Genomic DNA, 25,729 nt, shown 5'->3' on the forward strand with positions numbered 1-25,729 from the left:
AAGAGACCAAGTGCTACTGATCTAATTCCACGCACACGTCTGTTTATGTCGCTGGTGTAGCAGGTAAAGTCACAGCGCTGACGTCCTTATCACGGTTTGCGCATGTGTAATCCTGGTGCAGCTCCTCTGTAATTGTCAGCAAAATGATTGACTGAATTAACAAGAGAACAATCTGCTGGTGCACAAGCACATTTCTAAATAGCACCTGGTGTATTTTACTATTCTACTATTCTTACTCTCAATAGTAACTAAGTTGAGACCCCCCCCCCCCCCCCAGGGGCCCTGATTGCACTATATACAACCTGAAAATCCATTCAATTCAATGTCATTTAATATTCATGGTATGACACACAAAATGACAATTATTTGTTCAAATTTGACATCCTCATTTAACAATGCTTACCTTCCTATAAAGCCCTTGAAGCATATCAAGTCATTTATGTCATATTGTTGAGATTAGTAAAAATGCTAGGCAAATTGCAATCTAATATGGCATTCCCTTTTTTGAGCTCAGTCATTTCCTAAAAAACATCAAGATGAAAAAAACGAAACAATTGGAATTTCTTTTTTGAGTTGTAAGTAGTAGGGTTTTAAAGCTGAAATAATTGTTAAACGTGTTTTTCAAGAAGACACAGTTAGGGTTAACTGTACAACACTGAGGAAAACACTGAACAACATGCAATCTTACATTCTGACATTGGCAAATTTACATTGATGTTTTTGATGTATTTTGAGGTTACCGAGAACCGTGAAACTTTTACCACACTGCACACAACTAAATGGCTTTTGTCCACTGTGAAATCGCTCATGTCTTTGGCAGTTGTCCTGCCTTGCAAACATCTTGCCACAGAGTCTGCAACTGAAAGGTCTCTCACCCGTGTGAACACTCTGATGGGACTTAAGTCTGGTTTTCTGCGTAAAACATTTCCCACACTCAAGACATCTGTATGGTTTGACTCCAGCGTGAGAGTGCTGGTGTGCTTCAAGTTGACAATGGCGGTGGAAGCTCTTTCCACACAATGAGCATATAAACACTTTTTGGTTTGGTACAGCTCTCCAAACATTGACCATTCTTTTTGTTTTCAATCTGTTCTTATTAAGAATATGCTCATTGCTGTGTGAGTTTGACTCAGATGTGTTCCCAGTTGCTCTCATGAGCCCTTGTGAAGAAGGTCCTGGCTGCTGCAGTCTAGGCTGTAAAATCAAGCCCTCCATCACAACAGGGTGCATATTATCTCTGTACTGCCCCTGGTCAGCTTGAAAGGACTCAGACATGGCATCGCCATGATAAAGAGGATGCCACTCGGGCTCCACTTTCACTGGGACAGTGCTGAAAATGTCATTAAGTGGTTTCTCTGCAGAAGACAAAGAGTTGCAGGAAGCAGGATGGGATGGGATGGGAGTGGGATATTGATCTGCCTGAGAGGAAAACATCTGTAAGCATCTCTCTGTAGTGTAAGACCCATCTGGGTGAGTGGAATCATTCCCACTTAGTCCTTGTGTAACAGAGAACCACAGCTGACTATCTCTCTCATCCATTCTAAAGTCCAAACTGCCTGTGATTCCTGGGTCTTGTACAGTTCCCTGGGCTACATGTTTTTCCACCTGCTCTGCTTTCACCAACAACTCCAGTCCACCCCTCGCCTCCACAAGGTGTCCTGAGCTCTGCAGCTCATTGAACTTCTCCGGGTCCTCTACAGGCGTGGCTTGGGATTTCTGGTCCTCTTCATTACCTGGAAGTAGAGTAGACAGTTTATGTAATTGTTAGAAATATGTCAAATAAGCGATAAAGCAAAACCCTGTACAGTGCAAATAACCTGACTTGATGGCAGGGCCGTAACTACATATGAGGACACCGGGGTCTGGACTTCGGTAACTTTTTCTAATTTGAAAAATAACAAAAGTATATAAACTCAGCAAAAAAAAGAAACGTCCTCTCACTGTCAACTGTTTATTTTCAGCAAACTTAACATGTGTAAATATTTGTATGAACATAAGGTTCAACAACAGACATAAACTGAACAAGTTCCACAGACATGTGACTAACAGGCTTACCACACCACTCGCGTCGCGTGCACGTTGCAAAAAACATTTTGAAATCTATGTTATTCAATTATTGCACCCACACTGCTCGCTCGCTCGCCAACAAGCATCTGCGTTGCCAAGGGCTAAAACAGAAGTCATTCCTATTTCTGACGCAGATCGCGCTGCAAGTCGTGCCTCTCCCATCACCTCATTGGTTTATAGAAGCAGATACCCAAGTGCCATCTCCTCATTGGTTATACCTACGTGGGTGGGTGACTGAAAGACGAACGAGGTCAGTGGCAGTAATGCACCTAATTTATGAAGGTTGCCAATCGCAAAATAAAGTCAAGAGAAGAAAAAGCCTGGAAGGAAGAGAGCTGGACTAGAAACGATTCGGTTGACCGTTTTATGTGTGGATTAATTGGCGGAGTAGAGGACCTTGTGCATTTCAGGTAAAATAACTCAATGTTTATATCCCAGGACAAATTAGCTAGCAACAGCAAGCTAGCTAAATAGGACAAATTAGCTAGCAAGTGCAAGCTAACTAGCTAAATTGCCATAAATGTTTAATGCTTTTCGACCTCTCCCCAAATTAATATAATTGGTTCAGAGTTTGTTTTGATATTTTCACCTGTGTGTCGTGATCGCGTTTGATGTGGGGGGACAAAATACATGTATGCACGATGGCCGGTTTGGGTTCTGTGTAAACAGAAATGGAATAATGTGTCCCTGAACAAAGAGGGGGTCAAAATCAAAAGTATTAAGTAGTGCAGTGCACCAGATTTGCCAGTTCTTGCTGTGAGATGTTACCCCACTCTTCCACCAAGGCACCTGCAAGTTCCTGGAAATTTCTGGGGGGAATGGCCCTAGCCCTCCGATCCAACAGGTGACCAGACGTGCTCAATGGGATTGAGATCCGGGCTCTTCGCTGGCCATGGCAGAACACTGACATTCCTGTCTTCCAGGAAATCACGCACAGAACGAACAGTATGGCTGGTGACATTGTCATGCTGGATGGTCATGTCAGGATGAGCCTGCAGGAAGGGTACCACATGAGGGAGGAGGATGTCTTCCCTGTAACACACAGCGTTGAGATTGCCTACAATGACAACAAGCTCAGTCTGATGATGCTGTGAAACACCGTCCCAGACAATTACGGATCCTCCACCTCCAAATCGATCCCGCTCCAGAGTACAGGCCTCGGTGTAACGCTCATTCCTTCGACGATAAACGCGAATCCGACAACCACCCCTGGTGAGACAAAAAATGTGACTCATCAGTGAAGAGCACTTTTTGCCAGTCCTGTCTGGTCCAGCGACGATGGGTTTGTGCCCATTGGCGACGTTGTTGCCGGTGATGTCTGGTGAGGACCTGCCTTACAACAGGCCTACAAGCCCTCAGTTCAGCCTCTCTCAGCCTATTGCGGAGTCTGAGCACTGATGGAGGGATTGTGCGTTCCTGGTGTAACTCGGGCAGTTGTTGTTGCCATCCTGTACCTGTTCCGCAGGTGTGATGTTCGGACGTACCGATCCTGTGTAGGTGTTGTTACACGTGGTCTGCCACTGCGAGGACGATCAGCTGTCCGTCCTGTCTCCCTGTAGCGCTGTCTTAGGCGTCTCACAGTACAGACATTGCAATTTATTTCCCTGGCCACATCTGCAGTCCTCATGCCTCTTTGCAGCATGTCTAAGGCACGTTCACGCTGATGAGCAGGGACCCTAGGCATCTTTCTTTTAGTGTTTTCAGAGTCAGTAGAAAGGCCTCTTTAGTGTCCTAAGTTTTCATAACTGTGACCTTAATTGCCTACCGTCTCTAAGCTGTTAGTGTCTTAACGACCATTCCACAGGTGCATGTTCATTAAACGTTTATGGATCATTGAACAAGCATGGGAAAGTGTTAAACCCTTTACAATGAAGATCTGTGAAGTTATTTTGATTTTTTGAATTATCTTTGAAAGACAGCGTCCTGAAAAAGGGATGTTTATTTTTTTGCTTAGTTTATTTTGAACACAACAAAGTAAATCAATTATGGGTCAACATCTAAATATTGCTCCCAGCGTTGATCAAAGCTCCGTGCGCTTATATTCTTGATCTGATTGAGTTCTAATCGCTCCAGCCTCTTTGCGAACGAACAGTGAACAGTGGTTTGTTTATGCCTTTTTAGCAGCAACCACTCTCTCAAAGGGCTAACCCCGCTGTCTCGCGGCACGGGCCTGAGACGTAAAACGTTATGGCAGGAGTCACTTTTACTTTCTTCTCCAACACTTTTTTTGCATTATTTAAACCAAATTGAACATGTTTCATTATTTATTTGAGACTAAATTGATTTTATTTATGTATTATATTAAGTTAAAATAAAAGTGTTCATTCAGTATTGTTGTAATTGTCAGTATTACAAATATATATATTTAAAATCGGCATCGGCTTTTTTTGGTCCCGCAATAATTGGTATCGGCGTTGAAAAATCATAATCGGTCAACCTCTAGTTGTTAGTCCCGTCTCGATAGCCCACTGGAGTCTATAGTTTACCCATTACCAACCTTTTTCTTACCCCTACATCACTGATATTAATACAGAACCGTAAGTAATATTCAAATAATTAATGTGAATGTGATAGTACAATCATCTGTCTGCTCCAATGATGTCTGTTTATGCGGAGCTTGACTGTTAGTCGTTCCAGATAAAAGTGTCTGCTAAATGGCATATATTAGCAGGGGGAAAGTAAGGTGGTACGGTGTTCCGGCCCAAAAATTGTAGGAGTATGCTTTACCGATAAAACATTAGCCTATCACAATAATTAAAACAAATGACTGGTTGTGTTTATGCCACAATCAAAGGTAATACATTTTAAAAGTTAAATTACAAATCTTAATGGCTAGGCCCACAGAGATCCTATTGAATTAATAGGGATTCTGTATGTAGTTCTATGATTAGGCCCATAAAACATTTGAGCTCCTGCACCATGAATAAATAAATTCTACTTTCACTCCTGTATGTTAGTAATGCCTAGGACTACAAATGCAAAAACTATGTAATTTGAGAAAAGAGATATCCATGTAAATAAATGATGATTTTATGCAATTCATCATTACAACTGACTGAACAATAACGTTACCTGATGCTACGTGTTAGCGTGAATCAGTTCTCATATTTCCTCCCTTTTATGGGTATAACATTACAATTGTATAGCTAATAGTCTGTTTGCAGATGACTGAGGTGAATTAACCTACAGCAGCAACGGTGATAATGACTGGGGTAATTTTTGCTGTTCTCCAAATAGCATTTTAATAGCGGTCGCGCGCCTTCCGGTCCTCATTACAACTCAAATCCTGGTTACACAACTGAGGTACATTGCCCGATGTATAAGAAGCTAAGTTAATCGTTAAAACTATAGGTATATGGTACGATAGGATCCTATGGGTCTAACGATGAACGTAGCCTTAAGATGCTTTAAACCGCGCTCTGCTTGACAGCACTAAACTAAGGGTGAGCTCTCACCTTTTTGTGAGGTCCCACTCCCAAGCTGAATTCCCTCAGCACGTTGCCTGTCATTTGTTCCTCGTGCTGCTGCTTCCCTTTGAGCTTTCCTCAGTTCTCTTTCCATCAGCTGTAAACTATTTTTAAGGCCTTCTATCTCATTTTCTTTCCGACACATTTCCAGCCGTAGCACGACAGTACCCTCGTCTACAAATTTGGTTATTTCTGCAACAGCTGCCTTTGCTAGCACATCCATGATTGCACCTATTTGTGTACTAAAAGAAACAGTGTTAGACATTGCTCATCAAATAAAATCACCGTTGTTACACAGAAACAAATATGCAGTGCGAGTGCCTCTGTAAAATGTTTATAACATAATCGTTTCTTCTATTGTACAGCTTCTCGAAGCTAGCAAACAGCAACGTTTGTGGAAGGGGGGAACTTCTTCCGGAAAGATGGATAACGGAAATGACGACAGAAAGTACCAAACACTTTCAAATAAATGCACTTATATGGGGATATTTATTTGAAATCAGTAATAAACGCATAGCTACCTGGTTTTATTGTCTGCTAGCTACTAGTGAAATTATTTTTGAAAATACAAATACGACGACCACTTTTCTTTGCAGAAGAAGTTTATTTACAAAAACAAATAAAACAGAAAATGCATTGTTTTATGGAATTGACACAAATGATGACACATTGCCCTTAAAAACATCTCTAGACAATCATTAAGCAATCATTAACTCCTAAGAAGTTATTACATTTGCCTTCTCACCATTTGCTTGCTCACTCTTAACAACACCCATTGTGCTTATGCATGAGATGTGATACCTGAGATTTCCATACTTGGTGTACATTGACAACTCTTTGCAGACTGATTAAAACCAAGCAGTTAAAATGGTAAGTTACATTAATAGGTTAAAAGCAGCAACAAAAAGGGGGACATTTACAGAGGGAGAGAGAGAGAGTGCGGAGGATCAGTTTTCTGAGTTGCCCTGAATCTGAGTGGGCCGGTTCTAGACCCAGGCTGAATTATAGTATAATAAAAATTAAATGTTTAATGTATTTATATATTGTATATAAATGATCAGTTGTATACTAACCGTCCAGACAGAGTCGATGACTAGAACATTTACTGGCGTCTTTGTCCACATCTTTCTCTTTATTGTACTTTATATCCTCAATCTTTCTGTTTCTCCCTCTCACTGCTGCCCTCTTCCTCGCTCCCTCTCTTGATTTCCATTTCAACAGCTTCATCAAAACACATACTTATTTGACTGTTCTTTATCATGTCTCTCACATCTCTCATCCTCTCCCCTCCCCACTGTGCCTGCCACTCCCTTTTGCCTCTGTCCTCATCTTCCCCTTTCTCATTTCACTGTTGTTCTGTCTCGCAGACTTTGTCATGCTCTGGCTTCCCTTCCATCTTTCTCTCTTTGTCCTTATCTTGCTGTCCCAAAGCCCTGTGTACCTTTCCCTCCCCCCTGGCTCTGTCTGCCTCTCTCCTCTCCCTCTGCTGCTCTTGTCTGAGGTTCAGTGAAGTTATTCGGCAGTGATGTGGCTTGGGTGGTACCATTGGCACTGATCTTGATTGACACACTTTAGGGGGTGTTTGTTGTTTAGACCTGACCAGCACTCTCCCCACCCCTTTTTCAGAACCCACTTTACTACCTCTCCCTTCCTTCTGTCCCTTATTAAATTCTTTGATGTAAATCTGGACCTCTTTCAGTTCTTCCTCACTTTCCTCTATTATTGTTGGTATCTGTAGTTGGTCTTTTGTCTCTCCTTCATTCTCCCTCTCGTGGTTCTCCTTATCTGGCCCTGTTGATTCATGTTCCTCTGTCTCCTGTTGGACCACATGTATACTATCTCCTTCTTCGTCCCTGATTACACCTCCCACTTCCATCTCTTTATCTCCCTCCTCATCTCCCTCTCCCGCAACATCCTTCATCAGATCTATAGCTTTTTCTCCTCTCTCTAAAACATGCTGTGCCTCTAGGTCCTGTTTATGCTCCTCATTATCAATCAACATATTTTCCATCCCCTCTTCAGCTGCCTCTTCCTCAGTCTCTCCCATGGTATCCACTCCTTCCACCTCTCGCTTCGTCTCTTCTTTTGCACTCATCTCTTCACTTGTCTTACCCTCTCCTCCCTTATCTATCTCTTTCTGCTGTACTCTAATACTCTCTCCCTCTTTGGTTTCTATCACCTCCTCCATAACTTTACTTTCCTCAGTCTCCCCTTCCCTATCCTTCCTCTCTCCACTTTCCATCATGTCATCCCTGGCTAATATGCTCTTTATCTCATAAATGTCTTCTTCTCCTACTTCCCCTTCCTCACCTGCAATCCTTTCCTCTTCTTCAATCATTCCTCTTTGCTCCCTCGCCCCAAAGTCCTCCCCTTCTGTTTCTTCCAACTCCTTTAATACCTCTCTCTTCTCAGTCTCAGTTCTTGTTACCTCTCCTTCTTGTTTGTTAAATTCTCCCTTATTTCTATCTTCTCTTTCCTCCATCTCTTCCTCTACATCTTCCTCCTTTCCCTCGCTATCCCTCACAGCACTATTTTCAGGCTGCTCCATTGCGCCCCCAGCTGAAACTACCTCCGATCGCTCATTGAGTATGTTCTTTGGCTCTTCAGCACAGGAAACTATATGACAGGCAGTGAGTAAATGCTCTTGTGAATCTGCTTTCTCGGCTTCGCTCACGCTATCGCCATTGTAATCCTCTGAAATCACACCTTCACCACAGTGACTCTTCAGGTCCTCCTCGTCTCTGAGCTGCAGGTGAACTCCAGTGTCCTCTTCCTCTGCAGTGGTCTGCAGTGAGGCCTCCTCACAGTCAGTTGATGAGGATGCTGAAGCGAGGCCCCTCTCAATGTCACCTGGTGTTTCCTCTTCCTTCGTTATGCTCGTTTCAACCGAGTGACAACATTCTTGTATCTCAGTGCTGTAAAGTGAAGAGTAAGACATCAGCTCTATGATGACAGGTAACATTTATCATGTACATTTATCCTGATATACTGTTCTTCACTTTGAGTCACTTCCTAACCCACCTTGGCTTACCTTTCTGTGCATGTATTCGTCAGTGTGTCTGCCTGGTCTTTCTCCTGGTTGTCTGGATCCTGCACTGCATCCTCCCCCCCCAACAGGTCTATCGCTTCCAGTCTATTCTCTTCTTCAGCCTTGCTATGCCTCAAGACCTCTTCTGATGGGTTACAGCAATCAGGGGAATCAATGTCCAAGTGCTCAGGAGGCATTCTGGCCTCAGAACTCTGTGATAGACCAATTCCTATGGAGCTGTCATCAGAAGCACTGTCCAATTGTTGTGAGGGCTTAGCAGGGAGGGACAAAGCGCTCTCCACGTCAGTCTGAGGCCCACTCCATGTCAGTCTGTTGAACACCAAACTAGATGGTAGACTTTTACAGAACATGTCATCATCATCCTCATCTTCTCTGTCGTAATCAGCATCTTTGTCGTCATTATCCTCTTCTTCAGAGGAAGAGCACCGAGCAGGCAGGAAGGGCCTGGACATGTAAGGTAGACTCATTGACTTGTCGGCTCGTACATATTGATCAAAGCTTAGAGGTCTGTGTGTGGGCGTTTGTGTCTGCCTCAGTGTGTGTGTCTCTGTTTGGCAGCCTGTCTGTATTTGTGTCTGTGTGTCTACAGGTGGCTGTGTGACAGAGTCTGGTTTGTCATGTGAGAGTTCAGGGGATCTCTGCTCCACCTCGTCCTCATACTCATCTTCCCCATGATGAGGCTCCACTGAGAACGCCTGGAACATCTGGGAGGAGAGAGGATGGAGAAGAGAGGTTAGGATCATGACTAAATTATGAAACACATGTGCACACGCACACACACCTTGGTGGAGGCACTGCTGTCCATGAGGTCCAGGAATCCAAAAGTATCCTGAAAGTCTAGTGGACAGTCCTGGACTTGTGCATCGTCCTCCTCCATCGTCGTAGGGTACGGCACATCTGTGGCAACTGCGTCATTTCTGACACCATTTGGAGAATCCAGGGCAGTCTGTGCAGAGCCTTTGATTTCTGACAATTAAATGTAGATTTTACAGATTAACACAAAAGGCCTATCCAACTTAGATTGTATATTACCAATTGTCAATAATTCCATTTTCAAAAAAGTCTAGAAAACTCACTACAAACAGGATCAATAATCCTACTACAATCACGGTTTCATTTCCCTTATTGCGCAAATGTGTTATGATCGTTAAAATATATGAATGATCAGACATACCCATGTGTTCTCCCTCTTCATCCTCCTCTTCATCGTTTTCATGGTTTACTGTATCCGCTCCTCCACCCTCACTCTCTTCACCCTTCTCCTCTGATGGCTTAGATACAAAGTCCCCATTCAGTTCCTCCTCGTTTCTTCTGTCTTCTTTTCCTTCAACTTTATCATCCTCTGCCTCATCTCTCCTCTCCTCCGATACCTCTTGATCTCTTCTCTTGACTCCGTCAGTCTCGTCCTCCACCACAACTTCCACTCGGATGTGCCTTTCCCCTTCCTCCTGTCTCTCACCCTCCCCCTTATCTCCGCTATGATTGCCCCTTTCTGCTCCACCCCCCTGCAGCACCCCAAAGGCCAGGCCTGATGTGATGTGAAGGGGGACGGTGACTGAGAAAGGTCCGGAGATGTGTATCCCTGCCCGCCGGTCCGCTTTGCTGGAGAGTCCTGGGGATCTGGATGGGGGTTGCAGAGCCTCAGTGCTGTTGCCCCCACTACAGTGACTGTTCACTCGACTGTATTTGCCCTTTGTTCCCCCGCTCACTACACTCACACTAGCCCCCTGACCCCTCCGGAAGGTCACAGCATATCCGCTGCCCACATCACTACCATTAGTGGATGCCCCTCTATCAGCACCACCTTGGGGACAGGGAGAGGGCTGAGCCAGGGGGGACATGACAGTGGAAGGGGCTCGTTGTCTGGAACCTGTGAGGTATGGTAAACAGTCACATTAGTCTACAGATGAAACTGTCATAAGTGTAAGCCTATAGTACTACTGAACACAGAAATGTACGTATGCTTTAGCAGCATGCTTGGATTACTCTACAAACATGTTCACCAATATCTATACATTATAGATAAGGAGTCGGTAAACAAGGAAGGATGTGTACCTTCATGCAAATAGGGCATTGAGCTCAGGGAATCCATGCTCTTGGCTGGCCTTAAGACAGTTCTCTCTTTTTCTACAGAGAAATGGAGAGATGATTATACAACTCAAAATAATCATTATTACCATTGCAAAGCTATGCATTGTATTGAAAGATAACAACATCAGTGTGGCACTGATTCTTATGGGAGAGGGTGCATACCTTTGGTTGAGTTCTTGTTCCTTCGTCTCGGGTCTTGGAGTCTGCCTCCTAAATTGAAGATGGACTTCCACTTCCTGCTCTTGAGAGATCCCTTCCTCCTGTAGAGAATGTTACTACTGTTACTGGGGCCCGGAGTTTTTCTTCACCACGTGAACTGTTCATGGAAGAAGAACTATACCCTCTAGTACTAGTCTACCTTTTACGATTGCGACCACTAAATCTCTACCTATCTCAACCACTATACTGTTACTCCCTACTACTACATTGTCATAAATTGGAAATGTTTTGGTTCTTTGGTTAATTTGCTTACTTGTCTGTGCCGTTGATGATGGCGTGATATGAGCGCATGGCCGGGGGGCCGTCCCCTGGGCTGATATTGCCTAACTGGAATGGAATGGCCCGGAATAAAGGTTTCTCTGGATTGTGTATAGAGGGAGATGGGAATGACTTAAGACACTCCAGACCAATACCTTTATAAGGAGATGAACAAGAAAGAGAGGAGATATGAGAGATTATGAGTGAGTGTACAGTGCATTCGGAAAGTGTTCAGTGACCCATTGACTTTTTCCACATTTTGTTACGTTACAGCCTTATTCTAAAATGGATAAAACTGTTTTTTTCGCTCATCAATCTACACATCCCATAATGACAAAACAAAAACACGTTTTTTGATTATTTTACAAAATTATAAAAAATAAGAAACTTAAATATCATATTTACGTAAGTATTCAGAGCCTTTACTCAGTACTTTGTTGAAGCAGCTTTGGCAGCGATTACAGCCTCAAGCTTTATTGGGTATGATGGTACAAGCTTGGTACACTTGTATTTGGGGAGTTTCTCCCATTCTTCTCTGCAGATCCTCTCAAGCTCTGTCAGGTTGGATGGGGAGTGTAGCCGCACGGCTATTTTCAGGTCTCTCCAGAGATGTTTGATCGGGTTCAAGTCTGGGCTCTGGCTGGGCCACTCAAGGGCAATCAGAGACTTGTCCTGAAGCCACTCCTGAGTTGTCTTGGCTGTGTGCTTAGGGTCATTGTCCTGTTTGAAGGCAAACCTTTGCCCCAGTTTAAGGTTCTGAGCGCTCTGGAGCAGATTTACATCAAAGATCTCTCTGTACTTTGCTCCGTTTATCATTTATCATTGCTCCAAATCATGTCCAATCAATTGAATTTACCACAGCTGGACTCCAATCAAGTTGTAGAAACATCTCAAGGTTGATCAATGGAAACAGGATGCACCTGAGCTCCATTTCTAATCTCATAGCAAAGGGTACTGAATACTTATGTAAATAAGGTATGGAATTATTTATTTATATACATTTGCAAAGTTTTTGCTTTGTCATTATGGGGTATTGTGTGTAGATCGATGAGGAATAATTTTTATTTCATCCATTTTAGCATAAGGCTGTAATGTAATAAAATGTGGAAAAAGTACACTGTATATTCTCAGAGAGAGAGCACAATTAGACCCAACCAAATCATGAGAAAACAAAAAGATAATTACTTGACACATTGGAAAGAATTAACAAAAAAACAGAGCAAACTAGAATGCTATTTGGCCCTAAACAGAGAATACACAGTGGCAGAATACCTGACCACTGTGACTGACCCAAACTTAAGGAAAGCTTTGACTATGTACAGACTCAGTGAGCATAGCCTTGCTATTGAGAAAGGCCGCCGAAGGCAGACATGGCTCTCAAGAGAAGACAGGCTATGTGCACACTGCCCACAAAATGAGGTGGAAACCGAGCTGCACTTCCTAACCTCCTGCCCAATGTATGATCATATTAGAGACACATATTTCCCTCAGATCACACAGATCCACAAAGAATTCGAAAACAAATCCAATTTTGATAAACTCCCATATCTACTGGGTGAAATTCCACAGTGTGCCATCACAGCAGCAAGATTTGTGACCTGTTGCCACAAGAAAAGGGCAACCAGTGAAGAACAAACACCATTGTAAATACAACCCATATTTATGCTTACTTATTTTAACTTGTGTGCTTTAACCATTTGTACATTGTTACAACACTGTATATATTTAATATGACACTTGTAATGTCTTTATTGTTTTGAAACTTCTGTATGTGTAATGTTTACTGTTAATTAGTTTTGTTTGTTTCACTTTTGTGTATTGTCTACCTCACTTGCTTTGGCAATGTTAACACATGTTTCCCATGCCAATAAAGCCCCTTGAATTGAATTGAATTGAGAGCGAGAGCGAGAAAGAGGTGATGTACCTGAATCAGGAAACAGCTGGGGCACGTGGGTGAGGATGAATTCCACTACGATGGACTGGATCCTCACCTCCATGAAAGCTGCAGTACCGTTAAACCCTGACGCCTCAATGTCTTTTGACCTGCAAACACCCTCAGAGGGTTAAACAACATAGAACAATGCAAACACACTGTTTAAACTATCTCTATCTAGTTCATGTCTTTCTCTCTCATGTAGATACACACACCTGAGAAGGTTTGGAGCCCAAACAATGGCGAGGTTCCGGGCATGCATGTTGGTGTGTGAGGAATAAGAAGCCATCTTTACAAGGTGACGCATCAGGAACTCTAGAGTTCTGAGAAACCAGGGGGCGGGAGAAGGGATAAAAAGAGAGGCAAGGGGTTTAATTCTGTAGTTAGTTTGAAAACAGTTGAAACTATTGAAGAAAAACTACACATGGCAAAATGTACAGTCCCCCTAGTTACAAACAGATGGTTCCAGCAATGTTACACATATGTAACAGTATTCCTTCCGTCCCTCTCCTTGCCCCAACTTGGGCTCGAACCAGGGACCCTCTGAACAGATTAACAACTGCCTCCCACAAAGCATCATTACCTAATGCTTCCTCAAAAGTCACGGCTCTTGCAGGGCAAGGGAAATAAGTACTTCAAGGTCTCAGAGCGAGTGGCATCACTGATTGAAATGCTACTATCGCGCACCGCTAACTAGCTAGCCATTTCACACCAGTTACTCTCACCCCCCCTTTTGACCTCCTCCTCCTCTGCAGCAACCCCATCAGCTGGGCAAAGCTCAACTGAGTGATCTGGGTCACGGCACCAATGCAACAGTGCTTCTTCCGTCCCTCTCCTTGCCCCAATCTGGGCTCGAACCAGGTACCCTCTGAACACATCAACAACTGCCTCCCACGAAGCATCGTTACCTATCGCTCCACAAAAGCCACGGCCCTTACAGAGCAAGGGAAACAACTACTTCAAGGTGACATCTTCGATTGAAACGCTACTAGGGTGCACGGCTAACTAGCCATTTCACGCCGGTTACACATAGCAAACATTTACTCTTTCTCTATGAAAAACGGCTGAATAGGTAGAGGTTTACCTGTAATGGGGAGTGGGTAATTCCTTCAGCACGTCCTTGATCTTCACCAGCCTCTCGTCCTCCAGCTGAATTGCCACAGCTTCCTGGGGTTAAGTGGTGTGTGAGGTTGATACATAAAGCCATATGCCATCTTAAAGATGCGTTATAAAGGTTTTGTATAATGTCAGCCAGTAGTTTTAAAATTAGCGCTCAAAAGCCAAACACAGGTCCCAAAAATGTTTTAACAGTTGTGTACAACATCATACATTTCGTACGATATATTACGTCCTGCAATTTAAAAAAAATAAGAACTTTTATCCCTCCTGCAATTCGTATGACACGAATTCCAATTCGTACAATATGGTACGAATTTGTAAGTGAATCCCGTTCAATCTCTTTAATGCTGGGTACCGTTCAGCGGGTATGAAATGAGAGAAAACATTTTGAACATTCCTGAACATGTCCAATAGAAACACTTCCTTTTCCGTGTCAGAATGCTGTCTCCTTTTCGCTCCAACTGAATGCAACCCTGGTGTCCATGTATCTGAATTACTATCAAGTAAGACAGGTACTCACAGCATATTTGTCATAGAGCTGGTATGTGAGGAGAGGATTGGGCAACTCTCTGAAGTAGGCCTTGCAGAGAGAGCTGACACAGTGAATGTCCTGCAGGTACACATCCTTATTGAGATCTGGGGTTCCCTCACTGTCAAACTCACCCCTGTTTGGAGACAAACACATTACATTTCACTGCTGTACTTGACCACATAGAAACGCACGGACTCACGCAAGCACGCAGGAGCGTGCACACACACACATACGAGGCACAAACACACACACGCTTACCTTAGTTTCTGTGTGTTGGATGACACCCCAGATAGCCTGTAGATCCCATCTACAACCCCATGCTTCTCAATGAATTCACTGCAGCTTCGCAGCACCTGAGGAACTGAGAGTCAGACAAGATGATAATACTATGGAACTGACAGGGATGAACACCAGGATGCTAATATTTAACTTATTCAGATACAACATATTCTAACAGACTGAGGGAACTTGGGACTTACTCTCCTGACAGGTTATAGCCAGGTGGTCCAACAGGTGACAGCCAAACACCTTCTCATTGTTCCCTCCTTTTCTCCGGAGTCTCCGCATCTCTTATTTTCTCCTTCCTCAACTTCTCACATTCAGCCCTGTTGTCAACTAGGTGTGTGCATGCGTGTCTAATATATGTTTTCTGTATGAATTGGTCAATGGTAACGTGGATTTCATATATATTTACAATGTGCTGTTCATATTACAGGCGGTGTTGTTTTCTTCATTGGATTTTATTGTGCTTTATGTTTAACTCTGTGAAGTGCATTACTTTACTGTGCTATACTGAGCTGTGTTAAGCTATTCTGCTGGGTCATGCGGTATGTTGTTGTGTTTGCGGCACTCTGTAAAGTAAGAAACCAGCAAAATCATATGTATACACCAACACAACACTTAATGTGGTCACTTAAAATCAAACTGTGCATCGCTCACAATCTACAGCATACATAACTCTTCACTTTCCACCAATATATTTTTTTCACATAATGAACAAGCCACACCCTTCACCCCAATACTCCCAGTCGCCCTCTCAGTGCTGTGATCTGGGGACACTTCAAATTCAATCTAGCCTCTCTATGTTGATGGGACACCCTGACACCCCAAACCAAGTCTCTGGCTGTTCTGTGACCCTCTCTTCTCTGTCTCTCGTGGCAATTGGGGCCCTCTCACTACAGCTGAAGTCCATTTAACTGTACAATGTGACTGCAGGCCTGTCGTAGAACATAAAGCCTCTGAGCCTGACCCCACCTCTCCATCCCCCTGACCCCTACCATCCCACATCGGAGGATGTGTTGGTGTCACTGCTACTCTTGTCCCATGTCGGGGTGACTTACAGGTAAAAACAAGAATAAGAAAGAGTAAGAGAGTTAAGACTGTTCCTACCTTCACTCTGCACAGGCACAACCAAGCAGCAGCAAGCAATGACACAAGAAACCACTAAACTTCCCCTGTTGACTTCCTGAGTCTCTCCTTTTCTCACATTCTCTTTCTGTATATCTCCGCCTCTGTTGACTGGCAAATCAATGAACAAGTAAATCATTCAAACTAACAAGCATATCAATTTCTATAATCATTTAGATATCTACAGTATCTAATGACCTTTGATTCAGATTACCAGCTTTATACAGTACTGGTGTAGTGTCAGATTAGACAATGTACACAGTAAAAGTATAGTTTCCAGATGTAAAATGTGAAGCTTATTGAACATGTATAGTCAATTATACTTAAATATTTTATTGACTAGTTTTGAGTTGACATATAACTTAAAGCTGCAATATGTAACTCTTTGGGCGACCCGACAAAACGCACATAGAAATGTGAGTTATAGATATGTCTTTCTCATTGAACGCAAGTCTAAGAAGCGGTAGATCTGTTCTATATGCGCTACTTCTATGATTATCGTTCTTAAGTTTCATTTTTGTGTCTTTTACTTTCGATTTTGTACACCAGCTTCAAAACTGCTGAAAATACACGATTTTTGGTTATGGAAAAGATATTTCACAGCCACTTAGATTGTACAGTCGTGGCCAAAAGTTTTGAGAATGACGCAAATATTAATTTACACACGTTTGCTGCTTCAGTGTCTTTAGATATTTTTGTCAGATGTTACTATTGAATACTGAAGTATAATTACAAGCATTTCATAAGTGGCAAAGGCTTTTATTGACAATTACATGAAGTTGAGTCAATATTTGCAGTGTTGACCCTTCTTTTTCAAGACCTCAGCAATCTGCCCTGGCATGCTGTCAATTAACTTATGGGCCATATCCTCCATTCTTGCATAATCAATGCTTGGAGTTTGTCAGAATTTGTGGGTTTTTGTTTGTCCACCCGCCTCTTGAGGATTGACCACAAGTTCTCAATGGGATTAAGGTCTGGGGAGTTTCCTGGCCCTGGACCCAAAATATCGATGTTTTGTTCCCCGAGCCACTTAGTTATCACTTTGCCTTATGGCAAGGTGCTCCATCATGCTGGAAAAGACATTGTTCGTCACCACACTGTTCCTGGATGGTTGGGAGAAGTTACTCTCGGAGGACATGTTGGTACCATTCTTTATTCATGGCTGTGTTCTTAGGCAAAATTGTGAGTGGCTCACTTGGCTGAGAAGCAACCCAACACATGAATGGTCTCAGGATGCTTTACTGTTGGCATGACACAGGACTGATGGTAGCGCTCACCTTGTCTTCTCCGGACAAGCTTTTTTCCAGATGCCCCAAACAATTGGAAGGGGGATTCATCACAGAAAATGACTTCACCCCAGTCCTCAGCAGTCCAATCCCTGTACCTTTTGCAGAATATCAGTCTGTCCCTGATGTTTTTCCTGGATAGAAGTGGCTTCTTTGCTGCCCTTCTTGACACCAGGCCATCCTCCAAAAGTCTTCGCCTCACTGTGCGTGCAGATGCACTCACACCCGCCTGCTGCCATTCCTGAGCAAGCTCTGTACTGGTGGTGCCCCGATCCCACAGCTGAATCAACTTTGAGACGGTACTGGCGCTTGCTGGACTTTCTTGGGCTCCCTGAAGCCTTCTTCACAACAATTGAACCGCTCTCCTTGAAGTTCATGATGATCCGATAAATGGTTGATATAGGTGCAATCTTACTGGCAGCAATATCCTTGCCTGTGAAGCCCTTTTTGTGCAAAGCAATGATGATGGCACGTGTTTCCTTGCAGGTAACCATAGTTGACAGAGGAAAAACAATGATTCCAAGCACCACCCTCCTTTTGAAGCTTCCAGTCTGTTATTCAAACTCAATCAGCATGACAGAGTGATCTCCAGCCTTGTCCTCGTCAACACGCGCACCTGTGTTAACGAGAGAATCACTGACATGATGACAGCTGGTCCTTTTGTGGCAGGGCTGAAATGCAGTGGAAATGTTTTCTGGGGATTCAGTTCATTTGCATGGCAAAGAGGGACTTTGCAATTAATTGCAGTTCATCTGATCACTCTTCATAACATTCTGGAGTATATGCAAATTGCCATCATACAAACTCAGGCAGCAGACTTTGTGAAAATTAATATTTGTGTCATTCTCAAAACTTTTGGCCACGACTGTACAATGATTCTCTACACTATACTTGCTTGTTTTGTCACCAACTGAAATTAGGCACACTATTATAATTTTCGCAGCCAGGAAATGGCGGAGCGATTTCTGCATAGTGCACCTTTAACATTTTAAGGCAGCAGCAGAGTAAGGTGAAAATATAACTTGAGAAATCAAGTTGAGTTGATTTATTAACCTGACCTGATATGAGACTGTCCCCTTGTGGCAAGTGACATCCCAGAAAGACAAACACGAACTAGACAATACATCCTAAATGACTCTTTTTTATGATATTGTGGTACAAATACACAATGTTAGCAGTTGTAAATAGGTTGTGAAAATGAAAGTGAGGTGCAGTCAACAGTCAAAAAAATCTAGAGGAAAAGCTTGTCAGAATGTCTCAAAATAACTTCTGCCTACATTTTCACATTGAAAATGTTACCAAAGAATTATACAATTATGTTACTATTTGTTCCATCTGGTCTGAGACAACATCAAACTTGTGTGTGGATCCCCAGGGTATGCGGGTACCACATTTTGAGACACTGGACTCTCTCCTATGTGAGTTCTCTGATGTGACTTCATACTGGAGCGCCGGGTGAAGCATTTCCCACACTGTGTGCACTCGTAGGGCTTCTCCCCGCTGTGGACCACAGCATGTCTGATCAGGTTGCACTGCTTGGTGAAACTCCTGCCACACTGTTCGCAGGTGTACGGTTTCTCTCCGGTGTGACTTCGGAGGTGTTCTTTGAGCTGGCTGAAACGCTGGAAGCTCTTCCCACAGAAGGTGCAGCTGAAACGCCTCTCAGTGGTGCCGCCCGACCTCCACTGAGTCCTCATTCTCTTCACCATGTTAAAACTACTGCGACTCAGGCTGTATCCAGAGAAGGTGGAGGTGGTGGCCATGTTTGACCCTGTCATGCACTCACTCATTCTCACTGTTGCTTCTGAAGCCCTGTAATGATGCTGCCTTGGCTGTAGATCTAAACTATTTCCGTCATTATTTGAATTCAGCGTCTCGCTGCTCTGTCCTTCTGGCATCTGTTGTCTAGTCTCATCAGCCAATGTCCTGACATGTCTTTTCATGTGTGCTGCACTGAACATGTTAGCATGTGATTTCCCCCTAGAAGAGTGAACCGATGGCCCTACACCATCTATCATAGTAGGAAGGGATGGTAGCCCACTGTGAGATGGGAAAATAGAGATATTCTGAGAGTACTCTTCTACGCCATGAAAGGAGAAATCTGGGTGGCCATCAGGGTCAGTGTCTCTGCCTGGATCCACAGAGGTCCACAGCTGCCCATCAGTCTCATCCATGACAAACTGGTCAGGTCCTGCCAGGGCCGTGGTCTGATCCAGCTCCTCCTCTTTCTCCTCCTTCACCATCACTAGCTCTAGTGAGTCCTCATCTGGTCCGTGCTGCTCTGTGCTGAACACGTCTGTAGATGTGAGCCGGGGTGTGGCTGGTTCCTCTGGACCATCAGAATTGGGGTAATGTTCCACGGAGTCTTCAGGAGATATGTTGGGTTGTGTGATGAAGTCCTCGTCACAGCGCCGTTGCTCAAAGGATGGTGGTTGTCCAGCCTTGGAACCAGACTCTAAAGATTTGTGATAAACATAAAATAAACATTACAAAAGACCCTTAACGGTTGCAAAATATGACTACTTTAGAATTGACTGCATGTGTACGTGCACTCCATATGCCAGAACATAAAACACAACACCAATGTAGCAATTTGGAACGTGCACAGGGGCGTCAGTTGGGTATGGCAGTCACTATGTCCTAGGTCAAGACTAAAATTGTAAAAGTAGGCTACCAAAAAGTTGACTAAATCATTCCAATCCCGATTAAAATGTAACAGCTGTTTAGCACATAGATTGGCTGGCTTTCGGACCATACGAAGCTTCGCTCGGAGAGAAGCTGCCAGCCTGCCCATCATCCTCTCAGACAGCACACAGTGCCAGACAGTTTTTTTTGCCGGTCAGCCAATTAGGCAGTGCGCCGTTGCTTTGAATTTGATGTTGGCAATTCAAGTCGGCTTTGTGGCTAGCTGTTTTATGCAACGGTTACTTTCACATTGTTGTCAGCCTACAATAGGCTAGGGATAAACTTCCCCAACACAAAATTGAATTTGCCAAAATGACCTATACAATTACTCGTGCCTATACAGAAATAAATACAATCATTCAAAATACTTCACCAGAGGGCATGATTTGGCCACAGAGGATCATTAGCTTCTTTTTAAAAATTAACTGTGGCTTGTTATAAGCGCACAGTTTTGTCAGCGTGTGCAGCAAATAGCCAACCAAATAGCTGATCGTTATGTTGCAGCAGTCAGTGAAAAGCAGTTTAATAGAAATATGCCTATCACAATATTTCAAAATACAAATCGTAGGAAAAACATAGTTTAGAAAGCAAATGGCTACTGCTGAAAAGAGAAGACAAAGAAAAGAGACTAATCTGTCTCTAGTTATCAAAATTCTCAACTCCCAATTGAGCGAACAGTCTCCTATCTTATTGGCACCAGCAGAGGGTATCGGCCATATCCCTGCTGAGTGAGCATATTCACTGTCTTTATCATTGGATCAGTACCACAAAAGTTTTTTTGGGGTGAAAAATATTATCCTCCTACAGGCTAGATGGATGTCATATTGTACAGTTTGTGTCTCCCACTTTCTTCGGCCTAGATTAGATGGTTGCATTCAAGACAAGGTCATTTTTACTGATCCGTTTGTCAGTCAGCAGATTAGGCTATTTTTACTGTATTTTGTATTTATTTAACTAGGCAAGTCAGTCAAGAATAAATTATTATTTACAATGACTACTAATGTGTCATATTAAAAATATGTTGCTTATGTCTCCAGTAATATAAAGTGTAGTAGAATTGCATGAAATTAGTTTATAAAAGACCACATTTTTCCTCTGCAAAGAAAGGAGAAGAAACATCTCTGATTAGGCCTACTCTATGTCACTACGTGCTCAGGCATACATTATTCAGAACTGTCTGATTTGCAAACAGTGATTGAGTTACATAAAATTATGACTATGCAATCAACTCATCACATTAGGAATAGTAGCCTATCTTACATTAGTCTGAACATGCAATGATAGATGCATGCAATCCTTTATTATAAAAGGTGCAATTTTATGCTGACAAGATAGCTTTCCTTAACTTGAAACTCATGCGTCACCTATGGATGTCGGCATTTGAAGTCGCTGTCTGCATTATGCATCTATTTCATGTTGCACTGTATGCGCCGTTCCACAAGTAAATTAGTCAATTAATGATGAGGTTGAGTAGTGGTTGATATTGTACAGTATATGCCATTTCACAGACCTTTAAACCTAATATTGAGGTGATAATTAATGGCTAGGGTCATTTGTGTTTGTTTTTGCTGCCCTTCAAGTAGCATTTTAGAGTTTTAAAATTGTGTAGAAATGCAGTAAATGAGCTTAGACTTCCCAAAAAATCCTTGGAATTCCAACTCGGTAACTCGGGCCTCTTTCTAGAGCTACTACTATCCGACCTGAATATCCCTGACGTCATGATTTGACCTTTTTCAGAGTTCCCAGTTGTCTTGAAAGCACTCATGGTACCCTTCGCTAGCTCATATCTGTGTGAAGCTGGATTCAGCACTCTCGTCCAGGTTGGATGTGACAGCAGAGACGAGTTGCGCACTGTCGACCACGCCCCCTGACTTTGAGAAGCTCTGACGCGACATGCATCAAGAACACCCAACTCATTAGTGGTGGTGAGATAAGATACAATAATTTGCAATTGACTGTCATAGCCCCACATTAAACATATGTGATGATGAGTTAAGAAGACAATCAGAAATATTGTTAGAATGTTTTTCAATTGACTCCTATAGCCCCCCCCCCCCAAAAAAAAGTAAACATTGGCTGTTAATTACATATTTTTTTTCACATGGTTGGGGTCACGAGAGTTTTCAGCAATCAAAATGTTTGTGAACCCCTGCCCTAGGTTTAGCTGAACTGACACCAGTGAACACACATACCACCACACCCACACAGTCTTTCATAGACAGAGCAGTACCCCTTATGGTCACACCCACCCTCTCCAGTGATCCTGAGCTCTTCCTGAGGGTCCGTTTTCCACAAATCCTCTGCTGTCTCCTCATCTTTGATCAGTATGGGTTCAGTCTCTGCTCTCTGCTCCACATCTGTAGGCTGTAACAGGGGACTGGGGTTATTACTCTGGACACAGCATATCTAACCCTTTTCATAACCATGAATCACACAAAAGCTGTAAATTCTCCTGAAAATCCAATAACAGAATTGATCCAAGAGGTCAGATCTCTGTAATTGTAAAAGGTAATGTATCACACCTGGGATTGAGAGTCCTCTTCAACAGCCATCTCTCCATCTCTCCACTGTGATTTACTCCTTTGCTTGTTCAAAACAATCTTGACTGGATATGAAGATCTCTCTGATGCCATGGGTAAAAATAAATAAAAAAATTGTATTCAGTCAGATATTCACACACAATTTTTCATGAATAACACATCTACTACCTTTTCTCCTGACTCGTGTCTTCTTCAGCTCGCTTTCCATCATTTGACACTTCCTTTTCAGAACATCAATATCTTGCTGGCTTTGGGTCATTTCCAAACGTATAACTGCACAGCTATCATCAACACGTTTGTTTATTTCTGCTACAGCTGCTTTAGCTAATACCTCCATAATGGATAACAACTGCGACTGAAAATTGCAGCTGGCCATCTTGTCTAGTCCAAATTACAGATTTCTATTCTCTGTGTGGAGTAAATAGTCTACAATTTACAAGCTAATGTGCAATATCAATACGTAATGTTGATAAATGGCAACAATGGGAGAATCTCAATTTTATACTCCTCGCGTCCTCTCTTCTGGTCTCCTTCTCAAAACCCATTGAACGAAAAAGCCAGAGGTCCCGCCCCTCTGACATTCTGATCCAATGGGTTTTGAGAAGGAGACGAGGAGAGGTTACCAGAGAAAAAATGCAATTGAGATATTCCTAATGTTTAATGCGGAAGATCCGTACGCAATAGCAAACTCACTTCGGCTCAACTCGTGACGTAAGTATTTATTACCGTAAGTATGAGACTGCAACAGCCCTTTGAAATTGGTAGAATTAGCATTGGCAAGGCATGTACTAGGGTCTGTCTAGTCTGCATGTAGGGTACCCATATATTGACAACAAAAAAAGAAGACGTTTACGTTTTTATTTTATTTTTAGTAGGAGAAGGTGGAGTGGAATGCAGTGCAATTGCTTACATGGTTATTAACATGGATATCATATTATATTACTATAGCGGGCTATTTCACTAGCTCTAAAATAGCAGCCATTTTGGTCTGGGAGAAATCCAAACCAGCCTAATTGGAATGAATGGCAGTAGAGGCATAATTTACTTATGCAGGAAAATAAAAAGTAAGGGATGTAATATACGTTATATCAGAAATTGTGTAATAGAAGTATTGTCAACCTAAACTATTGTCATATAATTAGAAATACAGTTTACACTGGTTTTATCCCAATTTGCTGTATAAATAGCCCCTAAAATATATGTAAACAGACCAATGTCTAAATTCTTGTTTTCTTGAGAAAGCTGTGAGTGCTTCTTAAGCAATAAGGCCCGAGGAGGTGTGGTATATAGCCAATATACCATGGCTATGGGCTGTTCTTATGCACGACGCAACCACAAACCGCTGAGGTGCCTTATTGCTATTATAAACTGGTTACCAATGTAATTAGAACAGTGAGAACAGTAAAAAAAAATCTTTTTTTTCATGCCAATGGTATAGGTCAGATATACCACAGCTTTCAGCCAATCAGCATTCAGGGCTCAAACCACCCAGTTTATAATATCCTGTCATGAACTGATTTCAGCCAGTGTATGGCTGTGGAGTGACTGCATTGTTTGAATGGAAAGTTCGCATAATTTCAAATTTATTACTTTACACAATATCTTATCACAGCACTGTCAAACCATAGTCCCAGTCGGTATTCACATAATAAAAAGGAATTCCCCTCGACCACGCTTACAAATTGGGGGAAACTAACATTCTTTCTTATTGACCCCCATTGTAAGAGGCAACTTCGTCGTAGATTTTTTGTTACACAGAAATAACAAATCATGCCGAAAAGCTGCTTTGTTGTTCAATGTACATGTTGCCAGGTCAAAAATCCTGACCTGCGGTTTGCAATGCTACATAGGGACATAGAGCCGGTGACAAGAGCCCTATGGCTTCAAGCTATTAGGTGTGGGAAAGTGGGAAACTTGTTTAGTACAGACCATTTGTAACTCCATTCACTACATGTAACTGTATAGTCCGTTTGTTTGTTTGTGTTGTTGGTCTTGGCTAGCTTCATGTTCCGGTCGGTAGCTAGCTAGCACTCACTCAAGTGGCTGCTAGCATCATTATGAAAAGGGGCATGAGGAAAGCCTTACAATATAACGTTTTTCTAAGTAGTGAGAATGCTAGGGAGCAGACAATGTTGAAAAGTATTCTTTAGACATGTTGTACTTTTCTTAAATGTAGTTTTGTAATTGACTAAAACAAGCAGACAAGAAAATAGCGGTTGAAAAAGGTTACGTTTTTGCTGTGAGCCAATGGGGTAACCTAGGTAACCACAGTCCCCCCCCCCCCCCCCCCCCCCCCCCCCACAGGCAGGGTCTCGACATTCTGTCTAATACCACTAGGTCTATGATTGACCAACTCCTTGACCAAAATGGCTGATCTTAAATGTCCATTCTAATATTCTCATTCCTAATTCTACGTGGTTATTAATACATAAAAGGCTATAGATGCATAATGCACGACGCACTGTAGTAAAATGTAAAATACAAAACACTTTCTTCAACCATTCTTAACTCATGGTTTATGATCAAATATCGTCTTGAATATTGTAATCTCCATTCTCATCGACACAACCAAATGAAACCATTCTGAAAATGTGGTATGGTATTTATTAAAAGATAGAAAAAGGTATATAACTTGTTTGACACACAGCTGTGGAGCAAAGACGATAAACTAGTTTCATGTAAACTTCAAATAAACATAATTTCATTATATATTTCAAGTACGGGAGACGGGGGCAATTTTAACAGGGGGCAATTGTAACACCTTCAATTTCTACAAACATAAACAAGCTAGAGTGATGAAAATAACACAGTACATGCCCATTTAGATTATTTCCCTGCTTGAAAAGTTACAGCTAAATATCTCACTATTTTTTTTTTTACCACTGGCTGAATTTTTCATATACTGCCCTGAGGATTAATGTCCAATAGTTCAAACTAGCATAATTTTCATCAGCCATGCAAGCTCCATTGTGCCTTCAGAAAGAATTCACACCCCTTGACTTTTTCCACATTCACCCTGAATTTCATATTGATTAAATATAATTTTTTTGACACAGGCCTACACATAATACCGCAT

The 25,729-nt window shown here is 42.5% G+C and overlaps 3 protein-coding genes across 4 annotated transcripts; all 3 read right to left on the reverse strand.

Moving 5' to 3' along the window:
- Nucleotides 1–313: 313 nt before the first annotated feature.
- Nucleotides 314–5,961, reverse strand: LOC129824220 (zinc finger protein 263-like). The gene is made up of 2 exons (XM_055883695.1): nt 5,523–5,961; nt 314–1,733 (listed from the first exon to the last, which is right to left on the reverse strand). Exons 1-2 carry the CDS (start codon nt 5,797–5,799, stop codon nt 685–687), a joined length of 1,326 nt encoding a protein of 441 aa, XP_055739670.1. The 5' UTR covers nt 5,800–5,961; the 3' UTR covers nt 314–684.
- Nucleotides 5,962–6,124: 163 nt separating this feature from the next.
- LOC129824222 (rho GTPase-activating protein 30-like) lies at nt 6,125–16,784 on the reverse strand. 2 transcript variants are annotated; one of them, XM_055883697.1, is made up of 14 exons: nt 16,125–16,784; nt 15,215–15,586; nt 14,994–15,096; nt 14,724–14,868; nt 14,169–14,251; nt 13,300–13,407; nt 13,076–13,194; nt 11,147–11,306; nt 10,837–10,934; nt 10,639–10,710; nt 9,758–10,453; nt 9,365–9,549; nt 8,566–9,287; nt 6,125–8,449 (listed from the first exon to the last, which is right to left on the reverse strand). In XM_055883697.1, the coding sequence occupies exons 2-14, from the start codon at nt 15,300–15,302 to the stop codon at nt 6,880–6,882; spliced, it is 4,149 nt and encodes a 1,382-aa protein (XP_055739672.1). In that variant the 5' UTR covers nt 15,303–15,586; nt 16,125–16,784; the 3' UTR covers nt 6,125–6,879. The 2 variants fall into 2 exon arrangements, with proteins under 2 accessions (XP_055739672.1, XP_055739671.1); XM_055883696.1 differs by having other exon boundaries at nt 15,215–16,784.
- A 1,769-nt stretch (nt 16,785–18,553) lies between these two features.
- On the reverse strand, nt 18,554–23,241 carry LOC129824225 (zinc finger protein 263-like). The gene is made up of 4 exons (XM_055883701.1): nt 22,822–23,241; nt 22,636–22,736; nt 22,363–22,477; nt 18,554–19,883 (listed from the first exon to the last, which is right to left on the reverse strand). Exons 1-4 carry the CDS (start codon nt 23,027–23,029, stop codon nt 18,751–18,753), a joined length of 1,557 nt encoding a protein of 518 aa, XP_055739676.1. The 5' UTR covers nt 23,030–23,241; the 3' UTR covers nt 18,554–18,750.
- Between the last annotated feature and the right edge of the window lie 2,488 nt (nt 23,242–25,729).

Source organism: Salvelinus fontinalis, chromosome 26 (genome assembly GCF_029448725.1).
Source record: "Salvelinus fontinalis isolate EN_2023a chromosome 26, ASM2944872v1, whole genome shotgun sequence".
In the NCBI taxonomy this organism is placed as follows: Eukaryota; Metazoa; Chordata; class Actinopteri; order Salmoniformes; family Salmonidae; genus Salvelinus; species Salvelinus fontinalis.